At 38.8% G+C, this 19,395-nt stretch overlaps 1 protein-coding gene and 1 pseudogene across 1 annotated transcript; both read left to right on the top strand.

Annotated features, from left to right (window-relative positions):
• The first annotated feature begins 1,408 nt into the window (after positions 1 to 1,408).
• On the top strand, positions 1,409 to 3,990 carry LOC149213563 (protein SUPPRESSOR OF npr1-1, CONSTITUTIVE 1-like). Its single transcript, XM_089389072.1, has 4 exons — positions 1,409 to 2,544; positions 2,665 to 2,943; positions 3,083 to 3,751; positions 3,871 to 3,990. The coding sequence occupies exons 1-4, from the start codon at positions 2,215 to 2,217 to the stop codon at positions 3,988 to 3,990; spliced, it is 1,398 nt and encodes a 465-aa protein (XP_089245198.1). The 5' UTR covers positions 1,409 to 2,214.
• Positions 3,626 to 6,331, top strand: LOC149213562 (uncharacterized; annotated as a pseudogene).
• Positions 6,332 to 19,395: the final 13,064 nt, after the last annotated feature.

The following is a 19,395-nucleotide window of genomic DNA, read 5'->3' as shown; positions in this document are numbered from 1 at the left end:
TTCCTTCCCGGTTGGTTACCTTCCTTCATCATCCAATTCTTCTTCTTCTTTTTTTTTTTTTTCCTGCTTTTTCCTTTCCCTTCCAAGTGGGACACATGTGCCGTGACTGGATCACGGTTTAAGTGCCTAGTCTTTAGAGTTCTTTGCACTATGATATTTAAGCTACTTATAACAAAAACTAGGAATACAATATTGTAAGTCATCCTCAAATTAACCATAGTGGACTCATAGAATTTTATGCTTTGTGAGTTGGTAATGAAATTGACATCTTTCCTTTTGTTCTTGTTGGGATACTCGTCCTGAGGATTGGCCTCACTCGTTTTGGGATTCCCCACAAACTTCCCCCATACTGGGTGAGACTTCTTGGCCATGAGTGTTTTCATCCTCTCTGTGCCCTGAGAACTATGATAAACCCCATCTACACCCTTATTCCCCTCTCCCCCCAAAAAGTTTTGAAGGATAATAACAACACCATTGTCCTGATTGCTTCCCATGAGAATTTGAATAACCCCTCTCACCGGCTCCCGCAAGAATTCCCTGCTCCTCCACCCGACTATAATTGCAGCCCTGCCCCCTGGTTTCCAAATATTCTTTCTACCCTGGTTATCGCCACCCCAGCAGGTCAAACATTGCTTTTCAATCTCCCACTAGACTACAATTCTAATCCTGGTCCACGAGAGAGTGGTTTCCCTCCCCCAATTGTATCCCTAGTTACTGCACCTTGTCCTGCAAACCTTTTCCAAGTCCATGCTCAACTCTGGATTGAGGAAGATCAACCCTATCAACAGGTCAAGGGAGGCACCAAGGCCATGTAAAATTTCTAGCCTTCCACACTTATCTGAGACACCTTGCTTCTTAAGCCACTTTCTCAACCATATCAACTTACAGAAAATGTTCCGACAGACGCAGTGGAAACTTCTCTGAATGACCCAGTTGGCTGCATAATGACAACTTTCTAACTCATACCCCGGAACCTATCTACCCTGAGGCCAAGATAAGGGTTCCCAAATCCCCTTCCCAGGATGACAAGCCTGTTGATCTCTCCCCAAGATGACAGGCCAAATACCCATGAAGACCAAGAGGCCTCAACATTGAAAGAAACCGGGGGCACCATTAAAATTATCCATTGTTCTGCATCCAGATTCACTTTCATGCCTCTTTCTAAACTAATTCTTAGCAGGAGCCGATTCATATTTTCTAGACAATCGTTCGTGAAAGCAAAGAGCGCATACCAGTCCTTGCAAATGATATCGGAACGTTGCTCGACGTCCTCCAACCCTCGACTCTCACCACCTTCAGCTACATGTCTTACCTTGTCTTGTTGCATGCGAATGGTTGTGAGAACTCCATCTCTTCCTGTTCCTCGTTTTATATTGTTTAGTTTGATATGTATATGACAAATTATTTATGTACGCTTTGCTTACTGCTAATTAGTAATTTGTTTGTGAATATTAATTCAGTGTGGAGTGGCGACTGGTGAATGAGGTCGTGCAATTGGTATTGGCAAAGGTTAAAAAGCCGCCACTCGACGTGTCCAGATATCCAACAGGTTTGGATCAAAAAGTAAGAGATTTTGAAGAGTTATTGAACCAGCAGCAAATTGGGGTAACTAGAGTTATAGGAATTGTGGGGCTTGGAGGGATTGGCAAAACCACACTTGCTAAGGAAATCTTTAACCAGGAAAGATCAAATTACAGCCAATCTTGCTTTTTATTTGATATCAGAGAAAAGTCTTTAACTACCTTACAGAGTGACCTGATAAAGGACTTGACTCAATTGAATGTACAAATACGGAGCACTGATGAAGGTAAAGGAAATCTCAAACGAAATCTGTCATCCAAACAAGCTCTCATTATTTTAGATAATGTGGATCATTCTTCGCAGCTTGATGCATTACTCTTACCAGCTAAGGATGCCCTTCATCCCAGTAGCTTAATTTTAGTAACGTCTCGCGATAAGCAGCTTCTTATAAACAATGATATCAATGAGTCAGCCATTTATAAGTTGGAGTGTCTCAATTAGCAACACTCCCAACAACTCTTCTGCTTGCATGCCTTTGACCAGCCTCATCCAGTGGCAGAATTTGAGGTACTGGTTAGTAAGTTTATTGATGCGTGCGGTGGATTACCGTTATCTCTCACAGTGATTGGCGCGTTTCTTCGTGGAAGAAACGATCTAACCTATTGGACAGCCCAATTGGTCAAAATCTCAAAGATGCTTCCCGACGATATACAAAGCAGACTCAAAATCAGCTACGACAGCCTGGATGATGACGACAAGCAAATATTCCTAGACATTGCATGTTTCTTCCTAGGAGAAGACAGGGATACTGCCATTCAAATATGGAAGGGGCTGGACTTGGATGGATGGCTGGGTCTTTGGAATCTACAGAACAAGTGTCTCATTGAGGTCGACAGCGAAAATAATATAATAATGCACGACCATCTTCGAGACCTGGGCAGAGATATCGGAGAGAAGAATTCCCCGTATCGTTTTTGCCGCCTAACGCAGAACATTCTTGACAATCTGCCGGAGAAATTAATCGTACGTATTTTGAAACATTAAGATTGGTTTTGAAATTAGTGTTGTGGTCTCAATATCGAAATTCTTAGGTTTTGCAAGGATGTCAATATTGTTTCTAACAGTTTCCAGTCAACAATTTAGGTGCGTGGAATTAACATGGTTGAAACGCCGGTGGAAAACCGTGCGGAGCTGGGCGATCTTTTCCGTGGTATGCGCGGGTTGAAGCTGCTTAGAGTTGAAGGGGATTGTTTGGAAGAAAGCATATTCAAGGCTGCACGGTCACAACATCTCATATGGCTCAGATGGGATAGATGTCCTTATTCTTCCCTCCCTCCTTGGATTCCAATCAAGCATTTAAGGGTTCTGCAAGTGTGCAGGTCGGCAACATTGAAAACACTGTGGGAAGATCATAATATTCAGGTATATATTGTAATTATTTAATCGATCTTGTTCTTCCCTTATGAAAACTTTTGGATATATTCCATCTTGGTAGACCACCACGTTTACAATTGACATCCACGGCCCCAACTCACTTTTGGAAAATTTGTGAACATTGCAGGTACCTTTATACTTGAGGGAGTTGAGTATTATTGACTCTCACCTTTTAGGACTTCCAAAGTCCATAGGTAAGTTGAAACAACTCGAAACAATTGTCCTTAAATCTCAATTTTACACTCTTCATCTGGAAACATTGCCAGATGAATTCTGTCAACTGCAGTCTTTGGAGCACCTGAGCTTTATCCGCTGCAATTCAATGAAGTCGCTGCCGGATTGTTTTGGCAATTTAACGAAACTCCAGCATATTGACTTGTCTGAATGCCATAATTTAGAAAAGCTTCCAGATTCCCTTGGCGAGTTAAATAATCTCCGACGTATTAAGCTCGGTTCTTGTGGAAAACTAGAGAAGCTTCCAGATTCCCTTGGTGAGTTAAAGAACCTCCGACATATTGACCTATCTTTTGCCGGTGGCTTAGAGAGGCTCCCAGATTCCTTTGGGGAGTTACAGAACCTGCAACGTTTGGTTTTGCAAAACTGTCGAAAGTTGCAGATATTTCCTGAAACTCTTGGAAAGATAAGTTCCCTTGAATGCTTAGACCTCCAACATTGTCAGAAAATTGAAGTATGGCCTCCCCAAGTCTCACATAACCGGTCATTGCTAGAATTATTTTTATCTGGTACAAATTTAAAAGAATTGCCAAGTGCTATCGGAGAGCTAAGTGATTTGCAAGTTCTGCATTTAGGAAGCCAATTGAAACGTCTGCCCGATAACATCGGTGACTTAAGGAGCTTACAGGAATTGAAGCTTTCTGGTTGCATTCAGTTGAAACATTTGCCGGATTCCATTAGATTGTTGACCCAGCTGAGAGAGTTGAAAATCAAGAATTCGGGTTTAGAGTACTTACCACCATGCCTCGTGGAGCTGAACAGCCTTCAGCGGTTGGAAATAGAGGAGTGTCCATTGAGTGAACTGCCACTCAGAAAAGTTGAAGGGGGAATAGTGTTGAATAAACTGGACGCTTCCATTGCCAACTGCATGTTTGGGTTAAAATACTTAGGACTGTGCCGGACAAACATTTCAGGGTTATCATTTTGTGAAGGCCTTTGCCCAAACCTTCAACATCTCAGCATTCTTAGATGTGGTTTTTTGTCGGAGGTTGTAGAATTGCCAGCAACACTTACAGAGCTAGAGTTGAGCGAGTGTTGTACATTGAGGAAAATAGGACTTTGTGGTCTTGAAAGGCTCGAGAAATTCCAACTCGTAGCATGCCACACAGTTGAGGAGCTGCCAGGTCTTGAAACGTTGGGACGTCTGAAGGAGCTGAAGGTTAACTGCCACTATCTGAAAAGAATAGACGGGTTGGCGCAGTCGACAGAACTTCAAGTGCTAAACACGGAAAAATGCTGTTCATTAGAAAAACTTCCAGGTCTGGAACAATTGACTTTGTTGAGGGAGCTTAAAGCCAGTGGGTGTCGGAAAGTGCGGAGCATAGTGGGGTTGGCGCAGCTGCCAAAACTGGGTGTGCTAGACATGGAAGATTGCTCTGAGCTGGAAGAAATTCCGGGTCTCGAACATTTGACATCATTGAGAAGGCTTAATGCCAGTGGCTGTGGGAAATTGCAGAGCATAGAGGGCTTGGTGCAGCTGACAGGACTTCAAGAACTAAAAGTGGCAAAATGCAGTGAGTTAAAAGAAATGCCAGGTGGTCTTGAACATTTGACATCGTTGAGGAGCCTTAATGCCAGTGGCTGTGGGAAATTGCAGAGCATAGAGGGGTTAGCGCATCTGACAGGACTTGAAGAGCTAAACTTGGCAAACTGCTGTGAGTTAAAGGAAATCCCAGGTGCTCTCCAACATCTGACGCAGTTGAGGAAGCTTAATGCCAGCGGATCTGGAAAACTGCATAGCATAGAGGGGTTAGCGCATCTGACAGGACTTCAAGAATTAAACGTGGCAAACTGCTGTGAGTTACAGGAAATCCCAGGTGGTCTTGAACATCTGAAGTCTTTGTGGAAGTTTGATGCGAGTGGCTGTGGGAAACTGCAGAGCATAGAGGGGTTAGCGCAGCTGACAGGACTTCGAGAATTAAACGTGGCAAACTGCTGTGAGTTACAGGAAATCCCAGGTGGTCTTGAACATCTGAAGTCTTTGCGGAAGTTTGATGCGAGTGGCTGTGGGAAACTGCAGAGCATAGAGGGGTTAGCACAGCTGACAGGACTTCAAGAATTAAAGGTGGCAAACTGCTGTGAGTTACAGGAAATCCCAGGTGGTCTTGAACATCTGAAATTGTTGCGGAAGCTTGACGCGAGTGGCTGTGGGAAACTGCAGAGCATAGAGGGGTTAGCGCAGCTGACAGGACTTCAAGAATTAAATGTGGCAAACTGCTGTGAGTTACAGGAAATCCCAGGTGGTCTTGAACATCTGAAGTCTTTGCGGAAGTTTGATGCGAGTGGCTGTGGGAAACTGCAGAGCATAGAGGGGTTAGCGCAGCTGACAGGACTTCGAGAATTAAACGTGGCAAACTGCTGTGAGTTATAGGAAATCCCAGGTGGTCTTGAACATCTGAAATCGTTGCGGAAGGTTGACGCGAGTGGCTGTGGGAAACTGCAGAGCATAGAGGGGTTAGCGCAGCTGACAGGACTTGGAGACCTAAACGTGGCAAACTGCAGTGAGTTAAAAGAAATCCCAGATGGCCTCAAACATCTGAAGTCGTTGTGGAAGCTTGATGCGAGTGGCTGTGGGAAACTGCAGAGGATAGAGGAATTGGCGCGGCTGACAGGACTTGAAGAACTAAACGTGGCAAACTGCAGTGAGTTAACAGAAATTCCAGGTGGTCTCGAAAATCTGAAGTGGTTGAGGAATCTTAATGCGAGTGGCTGTGGGAAGCTGCAGAGCATAGAGGGGTTGGAGCAGCTGACAGGACTTGAAGTGCTAAACGTGGTGAACTGCTGCGAGTTAAAAGAACTTCCAGGTCTGGAACATTTGAGATCATTGAGGAAACTTAATGCTGCTGGGTGTCGGAAACTGCGGAGCATAGGGGGGCTGGCACAGTTGACAGAACTTAGAATGCTTAACGTGAAAGACTGCTGTGAGCTAGAAGAACATGAAAGTCTGCAACATCTGAGGTAGTTGAGGGTGCTGACTACGAAGCATTATGGGAAACTGCAGTTACTGGGTGGAGGAATATGGAAGTACATGCGGCAAGAACGGAAGAAATACAGGCGAGGTGTTGGGGTAGGGCAGCCGCTGCGACACCGCTGGAAGAAACAGACGCTTCAAGATGAAAGGTCAAAAGCAAATATTGCGATCAGAGTAATGGTCATTGCTGTCTGTGAACCGCAGCGAAACGAAGCCCTGTAATTGACATTTTCAACTATGGGTTGTTGTGATATCTCTTTATAGCAGCACTGTTAGTAAAAATGCTTTGAATCATACAGGTTATTGTGAACTTAAATCTTTGTTCTGTAATTTGCACTAGCAAATACCAAAAAGTTTGGAAGACCAAATTTGAACGGTTATAAGGTGAAATTTGAAAGTTTCACATTCAAACAATATAAAGTTATAAACATGTTCTGCCCTGAAAAAAAGTTATAAACATGTTCAATTTCAATTATACATTACTAAAGATGTTCAATAAATTAGAGTGATTTTCTTCTTTCCTTTTTAAATGGAATACCTCATTTCATTTCTTTTATGATATTTAAGATATACAATAAAATGTTTATATTTTTTATTAAAAAATATAATATATAATATAAATTATATAAATTTAATTTTTTTATATTTTTTCCTCTGTTATTATAATGTTAAAAATAATTATTTAAATAAATTTAAGATATATATATGAAAATTGAATAAATAAATAAAAACTTTATAATAAACAAATTATATATTATATTTTTTTAATGATATCTTAATTTATATAATTAAATATATTATTTCATGGTTCACACAAAATACATTTTAAAATAACAATATATTAAAGATATTATTTCATGGTTCACACGAGATGCATTTTAAAATAACAATATATTAATAGTTTTAATGTAATAAAGTAAAAAAGAAAAAATGTTATTAAAATAAGTTTGAAATTAGAATACTTTGGAATGGGTGTTTTTTGAAACATGGGGGAGTGGGTTGCATGGGTTGTCGATCCCACCTAGCCAAAGGACCAAGGCACGTGGAAGAACACCCCTGTGGAAAATATGAATGTTTCTATCCAGTTACATGTCAATCATCATTCGAAACAATAATACTCTAAGCACCATGCACTTAGATCTTAATTGTATTCCCTGTAAAAATCTATCAATTGGGACTCCTCCTCTGTGAAGTCCTAGCCAATTGTGATTTTGGCTATGCTTCTCACATTTTCGCCCAAATCGAGCTCAACTTCACAATAGATGGTGGCTAGCACAACTTGTCTATCTCGCCATTGGTGACCTGTGATAGCTTCAATTGTTGTTCTCTATTGTTATGCTCTTCGACACTCCGTCTTAGCAAAAATCGACATCACTTGTTGGGAAACTACCATTTTAAGGGAGTTGCTCCTACTTTTGCTCTATGTCATTGCAATGCATATGGTAATTTCCATACTTCCCGTAGCCTTTAGTTTATTTTGCACTTATCTTCCTCTTGTAGGTCAAACAACCATCCGAAAGCCTTTGCACTTAGGCTCCTAGGAAATTAGAGTTCATATACTCATTCCTACTAATTGAAGTCTTTGGATGCAGCATCATTGGACTTCTCCTGACTTCGCAATATTTTTTGGATCCACACTTTGTCTTTGTTATGAAACCAGCTCACAAAAAAATAGAAAAGATAGATCAACGCCTTAGAAATAAGCCTCTTCAAGGGGGCAACCTCCTTTACATTACACAAATGAACCATTCTTAGATGATACAACTGACAAGACCTCCTTTCTATATATAGAAGTCTAAGGGGTCATAATATAATTAGAGCCGACATAACAATAATAATGTAAGGACACAATAATAACAATATGAGGACTACATGGGCACAACAATATAATAAGGGAGTTGTACTAATGGCAATAAGGGGTTACACTAGTAGTATAGGGACTTAACATGCCCCTCTCCTTCAAAAAGTGTTGTCCTCAACGCTTGAGTAGTTCTTGATGCTTCTGTATAGAGTTCTTGTCCTCCCATGTGGAATCTTGAGTGGGTAAGTTCTTCCACTTGATGAGATACTCTGAAATTGATCAATTTCATAGTTGTCGGGTTCTTGTTTCTGTGACTGCTCCAGGTTCCGATATGATTTTTCCTTCCTCGTTAAGTTCTAGCAATGTTGTTTGAATTGGGATCTTCTGCAACTTTTGCATGAGTGGCCACACTTCTTCGTCCTTCTTCCATTCATCCCTTGCTTCGTTTATCTAATCTGGTTGGATAATAGAAATAACACAAAACAATGCTTCCACATCGTCATCCTCTCTTGAGAGTGCATTTGTAACGACATTTTGCTTCCCTTTTTTGTAGATGATTTCAAAGTCATAACGCAACATATTTGTGACCCATTTTTATTGCTCTTCAGAGGATAATCTTTGTTCTAAAAAGTATTTAAGACTATCATGATCCGTTTTTACCTTGAAGTGTCTTCCCATTAGGTAAGGTCGCAATTTCTTAAGTGCATGTAGTATTTCCAACATTTCCTTCTCATAAATAGCTTACTTGAGATGTAGCCGTAAAAATACCCAGTCGCCTACATCAAAACTTCTTTCACTGCGATGCTGATCTGCCTATTGTTTCATTCGATTTTGCACCAAAGTGACATTATCCTTTAAAAGTTGGAGAACTTGTTGTTGATGCTCGATGTGATATTTCACTGCTTGAATCTTTTTCTTCTTGATATGTACTTCTATCTTAAGAGTTTGAGGAGTCGTAATTTCTTACAATGCATTACAAGATATGGTCGGATTTATTTCTTGATGCTCAATGTGATGTTTCACTTCTTGAACATTTTGCTTCTTGTTCTGTCCTTCTATCTTGATAGTTTTAGGATTGGTAATTCTTGCCAATGCATTACAAGATATGGTCGGATTCATTTCTTCTTTCTCGATGTGATCTTTCACTTCTTGAACCTTTTTCTTCTTGATATGTCCTTCTATCTTGAGAGTTTGAGGGGTGGTACTTCTTTCTAATGCTTTACAAGATATGGTCGGATTCATTTCTTCTTTCTCTAGGGTTGGTTCCTAGTGTATATCCTCTTCTTTTGATGTTTCTTGATCCTTTTCTTCCTCCTCTTCACAATCTATGTAAAATAATTTCTTCTCAACACACTTATGACCTTTAATGTATTTGTTATTACAATTGTAACAAAGCCCTTTTGCTCTTTTTTCTTCCACTTGTTGCGGTGTCAACCTTGTAGGTTGTTGAAGGCTAGGAGAAACAAAACTTCCATCTTTATAGTTGTGAGGGGTAGACTTCCTTGTTGCCATAATTTTGCTTTCCACTTTTCTTACCAACCTGAATGCCTTGTCCAATGAATCAGGTTCCCAAAGATGAACCTCATGTTGAATGTTATCCTTTAAAGTCCCTACGGATACATCAATCCTCCGCTTCTCTGAAATATCATTTTCCCTTATATTTAATTTTTGAAAGTCCTCAATGTGCTTTGCCATTGAACACCTTTTTTTTTAGATTTATCAATTGGCTAAAGAAGGTGTTGCTCTTTGTATTCTCATAATGTGCTATCATTTCCTCCATGAAAATTGACCACGTAACAAGTGGTTTACGAGAACAAAGCCCTTTATACCATAAAAATTGATCCGGTTCTAAATATGAAGATGCAATACATACCTTTTGTAACAGTTGCACCTCATGTAAATCAAAATATTGCTCCATCTGTAGTATCCAATTTACCAGATCCTTGCCACCAAACTTCCTCATATCGCATTTTCTTGATTTTAGGATCTCGATCTTGAAACAACTGTAACTCTGTAATTTCAGATCTCCAAGTTTTGAAATTGCATCCTGCAATAGCCCTCTGCATTCTCTTTCTAACCCACAAGTCTAAGCAATAGTGGATTCTGTAAGGAAGAGTTATGTCAAATCTCCCACGATGACCTGATTATAGACTAGTTCAGTAGAGCGCACTTGTACAAAGTGCCACGTGTCACTGTTTCAACCTTAAGATATGAAAAATATACACAAAAAACTATAGTCCGTCCTCTTTCTATAACTTCTTATGAAATTTCAATATGATTTTTAGAGAGAAAGTTATGACGATTTTCCCAAGGTCACCTGTTTAGAATGTAATTCGGGAGTCTGCAAAAACCCTAACTTCCTCAGATTATATCTCCAAAAATATAGTGATAAAAGATCTGAAATTTGGACCCGAGCATCACCAAGATTTCGGTTCAAATGGGTTTTAATTTCAGAGTTTGAACATTTGTAGAAAAAATATTATAATGAAAATTCCACCATGACCTGTTTGAGATGAAATTATGGAGCTTGCAAAAACCCTAACTTACTCAGATCATATCTCTGACAATATAGCAAGACAAGATCTGCTATTTGGATCTACGGTTTCACGTTACTTTGTCTCAAATGGGTTTTTGCTGTAGCTTCTGAAACGTCGCAGAAAAAAAGTTATAGCGAAAATTCCACGATGACCTGTTTGGAGCAGCGAAACCCTAGAATCCAAAGCTCAGATACCAAATGTTATGAAACCAACTCACGAAAAGATAGAAAAGAGAGATCAACACATTAGAAATAAGCCTTTTCGAGGGGAAAACCTCCTTTATATTACACAAATGAACAATTCTTAGATGATACAACTGATAATACCTCGTTTCTATATATAGGAGTCTAAGGGGTCATAATATAATTAGAGCCGACATAACAATAATAATGAAAGGGCACAATAATAACAATAGTGGGCTTCTATGGGGCACAATAATAATAATATGGGGACTACATGGGCATGACAATATAATAAGGGGGTTGTACTGATAACAATAAGGGGTTACACTAGTAGTATAGGGACCTAACACTCTTTCGTTCTCTGGTCTTCTTATTTTCCTTATGCACTTCTCTCTTTGTTTTGTTTTGATCGACCCTGCTCTTTGTATGCTCACATACCATGGTTTTTGCTTTGTGAACTTAGTCGTCGATCTATGTTGAAAATGCAACAAGAAAATCCTGATTTAATTTTCCCATGAATTAAATTAGGAATAAAATTGTAATTACATATCACAATACAACTTGTATGAGTTAACTAAGTTAATTTGAGGGTCTAACTAGAGTAATGTAGAGTATCTCCTACTTTATAGGAGCCCTGGTTGAGTTTATTTTGAGTTGTAATTAATTAATTCAATTTAACTGAGTTAAAGTCAACTAAATTAGTTCCAACTAATGGAGGAACTAGTAGGATGTCAAACAATGGGGTGTTGCCTTCTGTGTTCAACCAATTAACTGATAATTCAACCATAAATAACTCATGCATGTCAAATCGAAGAGTTACCTAGTTGAGATTGGATTTCAAGGGCAGTGCACTATCAATTGTATAAATATTTGAATGATACAGATGGTGCATGCAGTCAGAGGAAGAGCCTAAAGGGACTGCGCAATCCAATGGAGGAAAACTCCTATTAAATAGGGGCCTAATTCCTCATTGAACAGTGCAAGGAAATAGGATCTTGGCAAGCAACAAAATAGGCTAAGTATTGGCCAGCATTAGCTTGTGAGGTAGTGAGATAGATTGTACTAGTGCATAGGTTGCTTATGCTTAAGCAAGCATTGTAAATATTCTTTATTTTTATGATCTAATGCAGTATACATATAGGAAGGGGTTTTGAGTAGCGAGCTTTCCCCTTAGATAAATCTCTGAGCATATGTGATTAAATCTTGTCTCATGTTTATGTTGTGATTTCTCTATCGATTAATTGTTTCTGTTGATGAGTAGAGTAGATTCAAGTCTATTGTTTTAGTAAATTACAATTAGCAGTTTGAATCTACATAGGAATTTCTACATGGTATCAGAACTCTGAAATCACATTAGAACCAGTCCTTGAAGTCTTTATGTACACTCATCATTAAAGAACTAATGAGTTGTTAGGAGGCAGAGTTATGGAGCCCTAGTTCAGGGCAGATCCTGAAGACCCTATATGCAGACTTCTTAATGGAGCTAGAAGGCTGCTAGTGGGCAGATCAGTGAGCCAATTTTTAGTGACATAGAAATTTGTGATCATTGATATTGGAAGAATGAGGAGCAGAGAGATTTCCCACAAGGAAATCGAGACTCAGAGGGAGTCTAGTTTTAGAGGGAGCATCCCTATGGAAGCTAGTAGTTTAGGATCTGAGGAGATCAAACTCATTATTGCAGTAGTTGTAGCAGCAAGGCAAAAGCAACAACAAAGTAGTAGCAACAACAATATGATTAGATCATATTTTGCCGTGCATGCAACCATACCCCCAGGAGTGAGGAGGGGTGATGTAGATCCTTAGTCACATAATTGTAGAAATTTGGGTAGGGTCCATTGAGGTGTTTTCGTGTCATGGATCATTACCTTGCTACGGAGTCCCACAATATTTAGTAGCGGGATGATCAATGTCAGTCAGATAGTGAGGAGTGCAAAGTAGGACGCTCAATAGAAGAGTCAGCAGTAGCACAATTTTCCCAATAAACAATGGCAGATTGATTCAATGATTATTTATGTTTATTATTCTCAGTTGCATATGTTGCAGTAGAAGCAACAATAGTGAGAGGTGTTGCATGCAATACATTCCGAAGGTACTCTATCGGGGTAGATGAGAATCCCTTTCTTGTTGAGAGGGAGTGTTGAAAATGCAACAAAAAAATCTTGATTTAATTTTCCCTTGAATTAGTCTAGGAATAAAATTGTAATTCCACATCACAAGACAAATTGTACAAGTTAACTAAGTTAATTTGACTTAGTTGGTTCAGTTAATTTGATTTTAGGGTCTAACTAGAGTCATGTAGAGTGTCTCCTACCTTATAGGAACCATGGTTGAGTTTATTTTGAGTTGTAATTAATTAATTTAGTTTAACTGAGTTAAAGTTAGTTAAACTAGTTCCAATTGATGGAGGAACTTGTAGGACGTTAGACAATGGGGTGTTGTTTCATGTGTTCATCCAGTTAAATGATAATTCATCCATAAATAACATTGTTATGTCATATTTGAGAGTTACCCAGTTGAGATTGGAGTTCAAGAGTAGTGTACTATCAGTTGTATAATTATCTTAATTGTATAGATGGTGCATACAGATAGAGGAAGAGCCTAAAGGAACTGCGCAATCCATAGAGGGCCTAATTCTTCATTGAACAACATAAAGAAATAGGAACTTTGCAGGCAACAAAATTGGCTAAGTATTGGCCAGAGTCAACATGTGAGGTAATTAGATAGATTGTACTAGTGCAGAGGTTGCTCAGGCTTGAGCAAGCATTGTAAATCTTCTCTATTTTTATGGTCTAATGCAATATACAGTTAGGAAGGGGTTTTGAGAAGCGAGCTTTCCCCTTAGATAAATCTTTGAGCATATGTGATTGAATCTTGTCTTGTGTTTATGTTGTGATTTCTCGATTGATTAATTGTTTCTGTTGATGAGTAGAGTAGATTCAAGTCTATTGTTTTAGTAAATTACAGTTCATAGTTTGAATCTACAAAGGAATTTCTACATGGTATCAAAGCTCTGAAATCACATTAGAACAAATCCTTGAAGTCCTTATGTACACTGATCATTGAAGAACTAATGAGTTGTTAGGAGGCAGAGTTATGGAGCCCTAGTTCAGGGCACATCCAAAAGAACCTATGTGCGGACTTCTTAATGGAGCTAGAAGGCTATTACCGGGCAGATTGATGAGCCAATATTTAGTGACACAAAAAGGAGTTGTGATCATTGATATTGGAAGAATGAGGAGCAGCTATATTTCCCATAGGGAAATCAAGACTCCAAGGGAGTCTAGTTTTAGAGGGAGCATCCCTATGGAAGCTAGTAGTTTAGGATCTAAGGAGATCAGACTCATTATTGTTGTAGTTGTAGTAGCAGTGCGGAAGAAGAAATAGGGAAGTAGCAACAATAGTACGAGTGATCATATTTAACAATGCATGTAACCATACCTCCAGGAGTGAGGTTAGGTGATGTAGATCCTTAGTCTCAGAATTATGAAAATTTGGGCACAGTCCATTGAGATTTTGTTGTCTCATGGATCATTACCTTGCTATAGGGGCCCACAATATTCAGTAGCAGGATGATCAATGTCAATAAGATATTGAGGAGTGTAGAGCAGGAGGCTTAGTAGCAAATTTAGCAGTAGCATAGTTTTCCCAGTAAACAGTTGCAGATTGATTCAATGATTATTTTTGTTTATTATTCTTAGTTGCAAATGTTGTAGTAGCAGTAGAAATAGTGAGAGGTGTTGCATGCAATACATTCCAAAGGTACTGGATCAGGGTAGGTGTGAATCCAATTCTTGTTGAGAGGGAGTGTTGAAAATGCAACAAGAAAATCTTGATTTAATTTTCCCTTGAATTAAATTAGAAATAAAATTGTAATTCCACATCACAAGACAACTTGTATGAGTTAACTAAGTTAATTTGACTTAGTTGGTTTAGTTATTTCTAGTTGAGGGTCTAACTAGAGTCATGTAGAGTGCCTCCTACCTTATAGGAGCCTTGGTTGATTTTATTTTGAGTTGTAATTAATTAATTCAGTTTAACTAAGTTAAAGTTAGTTAAACTAGTTCCAACTGATGGAGGAACTAGTAGGATGTCAGATAGTGGGGTGTGGCTTCACGTGTTAAACCAATTAACTGATAATTCAACCATAAATAACTCATGCATGTTAGATTTGATATTTACCCAGTTGAGATTGGAGTTCAAGGGTAGTGTACTATTAGTGTTGTAATTATCTGAATTTTACAGATGGTGCATGCAGTCAGAGGAAGAGCCTAAAGGAATGGTGCAATCCAATGGAGGAAAATTCCTATTAAATAGATACCTAATCACTCATTGAACAACACAAGGAAATAGGAACTTGGCAGGCAACAAAATTGGCTAAGTATTGGCTAGAGTCAGCATGTGAGGTAGTGAGAGATTGTACTAGTGCAAAGGTTTCTTAGGCTTGAGCAAGCATTGTAAATCTTCTCTATTTTTCTGATCTAATGCAATATACAGATAGGAAGGGGTTTTGAGCTGCAAGTTTCCCCTTAGGTAAATCTATGAGCATATGTGATTGAATCTTGTCTCATGTTTATGTTGTGATTTCCCAAACAATTAATTATTTTTGTTGATGAGTAGAGTAGATTCAAGTCTATTGTTTTAGTAAATTACAATTAACAGTTTGAATCTACATTGGAATTTCTACAGTCTACGTCTCTGGTTGACTTTATTATTTATGCTCTACTTCTCTTCAACCAAATCCCTTCCCTTATACCTTGGACATTGTTGGCAACCCCCATTCACTGTAGCTCTTGTTACATTATCTCTATTCGTCATGTCCCTACTACGTGGCTTCCCCCCAACTTTCTATAGCTCTTGTCTTCCCTCCCCTAGCCCTCTACTTTCTTCTCATTTTTAACCCCTCCTTTATCCTTCATCAACGTGTTTGTGTCTATAGGGGAGTGACCTGCTATCAAGATTGGTCCCATAAGGGCCACACACAGATGCACCACTGCCTGGAGGAAATTATTGCTCGTTTTCATGAAACCACAATTGGCCCCATCCAAGAGAAACTAATTCATGCTAAGGAGGAATGTACCTCTCACAAGTCCCAACTCTTGGACATGGAGGAACTTGCTAAGATGGAAAATTGGGTACCAAACACTAGGCACACTCGTGAACACTTCAACCAATATATTTACATAGTTGATTTATATTGCCACATGAAGTTCCTCCTTGGCAGAACCTTATTGAACTTGCACAAGCATTGGGTAGATGTCCTTCATTCACTTGATCATATGCATTTTCATATGAAGGAATTGGATTAACAGATGGAGTGCATTGAACAACACCTAGGTATCCCAACCTTTATTGGAGACATTCTAGGTGAAAACAGTTACCCCATCCAGGTTACAACCATAGATTCTAATCCTTCTGCTTAGTTTATGCCATGCTTCTGCTTTATTGATTTGTTGTTCCTATTGTCCACTTTAAAGGCCATTTAGGCTATCTTTTGAGTTTTTGTATGTCAAATGGACTATCTCAATACTCTATTTTTCTTTTTCCTCCCTATCGATTTTTTTTTTCAACAAAGAAAAAACCAACAAGTTTTGTATTAATAATAGATATTTACATATGTCAAGTAGATCTAATTTCCACATATAATCAATGTTGTTCTTGTTAAGAACACACATGGCAGAAAACGTATGAAAGATAAAAAATGAGAGTACATTTTTTATTAACAAATGATATACATTTATAGTACATGGTTTGACCGTTGGGTTCCACATCCCAAGGTCTCTTGGACTCCTTTAGTCTATTTAGCTTCCACACTAACCCTTAGAGGATTAGGTGTCCAACATTCCCCCCTTTAATCCGAAGGGTTATGTATGAGTCCAAGAAGAGAGTTGTAATACAAAATGTGCAAAAAATGCATGGCAGCACTAGGCTGAGTGTGCTCTCTAAAATGTTGGTATAAAGGGCAGTGGTTTAAGGATGACCACCAACACTGGAATGTGTTAGTGTCAGTGTCTTCACACTTCCATCAGTGATCAAAATTCACTCTTTTGCATTCATATTAGGAGTCCCATTCTCAATGAGTTGCATTCCATTAGATCATGGATCAACTGATGGTAGGCACATTTCAGTTTTTCCCCTCATGACACATATCTGTTGACCACTTTCCATGTGTGATTCAGTCAATGGTTCACGTTCATTTTTAGTTTATTTCATCAAATAGGTCTTAGGTCTTAGGGTTTCAGTTTTAGTAGGTATTAGGGCTTCACCATGTCAAATTTTTAGTAACCATTGACCAATAAGGGTTAGCAGACATATGAGGATGACAATAATCATTAGGAAAGCTTTAAAATAATAATTTGTAAATTTAATAAGTTTTTCACCTCAAAACCAGTTTGAGGTGAAAATAGAGCATTGTTTTTTTTGTTTGTAATTTCATGTAATTTCATCATTTCTCATATGCAATTAATAAGTCTCATGCTGCTCCTAGTCGCCTGTTGATATTTCCAAATACATGCCACTGCAAAAGCAAAAGATCATCAAATATTAGTTCACCTATTTTAAGCAAAAAGTCAAGCATCCAAAAAAACAGAGTATTTGAGAAAGCCAAAAGACATTATAAAGTGGGTTTTGGAGAGTGAAAAATCAAAAGTGCCCAAACCATATAAAGGTCATTTCTTTCTCAAGTTAATTCATTGTTAAAGTTGAAGTTCATGAGAAAAATCACGATTTTAAGGGGTTATTGAGCAAAAGGAGGAAATTGTTGTGTTCTTGGAGGAAACTTCCCGGCGTTATGCACCAAAATTTGGCACTACGCACAAGAGCTGCGCTACGCACCTGGGCTTTTTCTCCTTTATTTTTATGAACCGACGATACGCTTTTGACTGGGAGACATTTTGGAGAAATGGTTTGCATATTCAGATTCAGCATGATGAGAACATCAATTGCTGAAAGTTTCAGCATTTTTGGAGTAAATCTTGGTCACTTAAAGGTCAAAAAACCATCACAAAATGCCCTCTCTGCCTCTTTTTGGACACACAAGAAGCAGCCTTGGGAGATTCCACTTTTGAGGGGGAAATGACCTCCAAATAAAAAAATTGAACATGTTCCAGAAACTAGACGGGAAGACCTTTCCAATAAGCTATCTTGGGCTCAATTTGGCTAAGGGAAAGACCTCCAAAATTAGCTAAGAAGTGGTGCTACACACAAGACAGGTGGCGCTACGTATAGAACCAGTTTGCTCAAAAATCCAAATTTCACCTAGTTTTCCTACAAGTTGACTTTTTCTTTCATCTTGGATGAATTTATGATTGTAAATGATGCTATGCTATGTAAATGTAATTGTAAAATGACCTTCGAGGGTAGATTCATCATTTTGAAGTGGTTTGGGGGTCAATGAGTCAATTTCCATGGTGTTAGAGGCAAGCTGTTCCACTGCCTATATTCCTGTTCCTAGTTTAGATATGGTTGAAACAACCCCTTAACTCTTGGATTCGACCCCTGATGGCTAGCATAGGTGGTTTTCATGTCTATATTATGTATTTTCTTCCTCATTTGTAAAGGTTGGACTCTTGTGGATGTTTTGAGCTACATTGTACATCTCTACAGCAGTTTAGCAAGGAAATAAACCAAGATTAGTAGCTATTTTTGTGGGATTCTTGTGGTAATGTGTTTTTGCATTGTTTCTACATCTGTCATTAGTTTTTATCATGTGTTATATGTGCCAAAATCTATTTCATTCTTCTTAACTAAATGGAATCAAGATAGATAGGTGGAATACATTGGTAACAGTGCTCTGCCTTGGGAATACATTTAGTTTTTGATGTTTTTAGCTATTTGAAGAGGACTCATGATCCTTGCATGCCCTCCTTAGCTCCTCACCAGTATTAGACCTACCATATCACTCAATTCCAAGTGCCAAAACACCTACCTACCTCACCCCACAAAACACCCTGCAATTATGACTTGGTTTCTCGGACCCAAAGCTGCTTGCTCCATTTGATCCAACAACAAAATCATTAAAATCAGCCAAAAACCCTAGAGCTACTATACCTAGCCTAAAATCCATATTCAATTCAGTCATCTCAAGTGAGATTGACAAGGAGAGAGCCCTCTCCCGACCTGGTAGGGCTAGCTACCAGGTTAAGCTTGGTTTGTGGTTATCCTAGGATTGCCTTCCTTCAGCCTGAGGTCAATCTAGGATCTAACATAGTGGCGACCATACTAGGGAAGAAAGACAAATCACGCAAGTACAATTGAGAATTTCTGAAATTTTGGATGATAGAGTTTAGAATTCAGTGGGCTGAAAAGTGGAAAGTTGTAAAGCAATATCAAACTCTTGAGAACTTTGAACACACTGGCTTCAAGAAGATACACTAGGTCCAATCCTGATCCAGATCCTCCTCCCGTATTTGAAAATCCTAATGTTATCCCTCGGATACTCAAACAAGAAAGTGTATCAAGTCCTAGACCGGTTTTCAGATCTCATTCATGCCCGATAGAGTGGTTGTTCCTTGAAGATATTCCTATTGACGAATACTTTGGTCTCTCCCTATTTAAAACCACATCTGATAGTGAATTACTGGATATAGTTGCAGACCCAGAATTCACCAGAGAGCTTGAAATCCAATGAGCTAACTTGATAAGCAACTGAAATCTTCAAAACTCTCCTCAGTCATCCATCATCGTTAATCGAATTCCTGAGCTCTCTGATTCGGCTTC

The sequence above is a fragment of the Pinus tabuliformis genome, chromosome 1_1 (assembly GCF_031772625.1).
Source record: "Pinus tabuliformis cultivar Carrire ecotype Pingquan chromosome 1_1, CPIR1, whole genome shotgun sequence".
Taxonomy (NCBI): Eukaryota; Viridiplantae; Streptophyta; class Pinopsida; order Pinales; family Pinaceae; genus Pinus; species Pinus tabuliformis.
The sequence above is the reverse complement of the archived record's forward strand: the minus strand, read 5'-3'. Positions and strand labels throughout refer to the sequence as shown.

What these genes read in the sequence shown, in the direction of transcription:
- LOC149213563 (XM_089389072.1), top strand. Translation starts at nt 2,215, where the DNA reads ATGCTTCCCGACGATATACAAAGCAGACTCAAAATCAGCTACGACAGC. An exon ending in GGGAAGATCATAATATTCAG is followed by an intron (nt 2,944 to 3,082) that starts GTATATATTGTA and finishes TGAACATTGCAG; the next exon opens with GTACCTTTATACTTGAGGGA. An exon ending in GAGAGCTAAGTGATTTGCAA is followed by an intron (nt 3,752 to 3,870) that starts GTTCTGCATTTA and finishes GGATTCCATTAG; the next exon opens with ATTGTTGACCCAGCTGAGAG.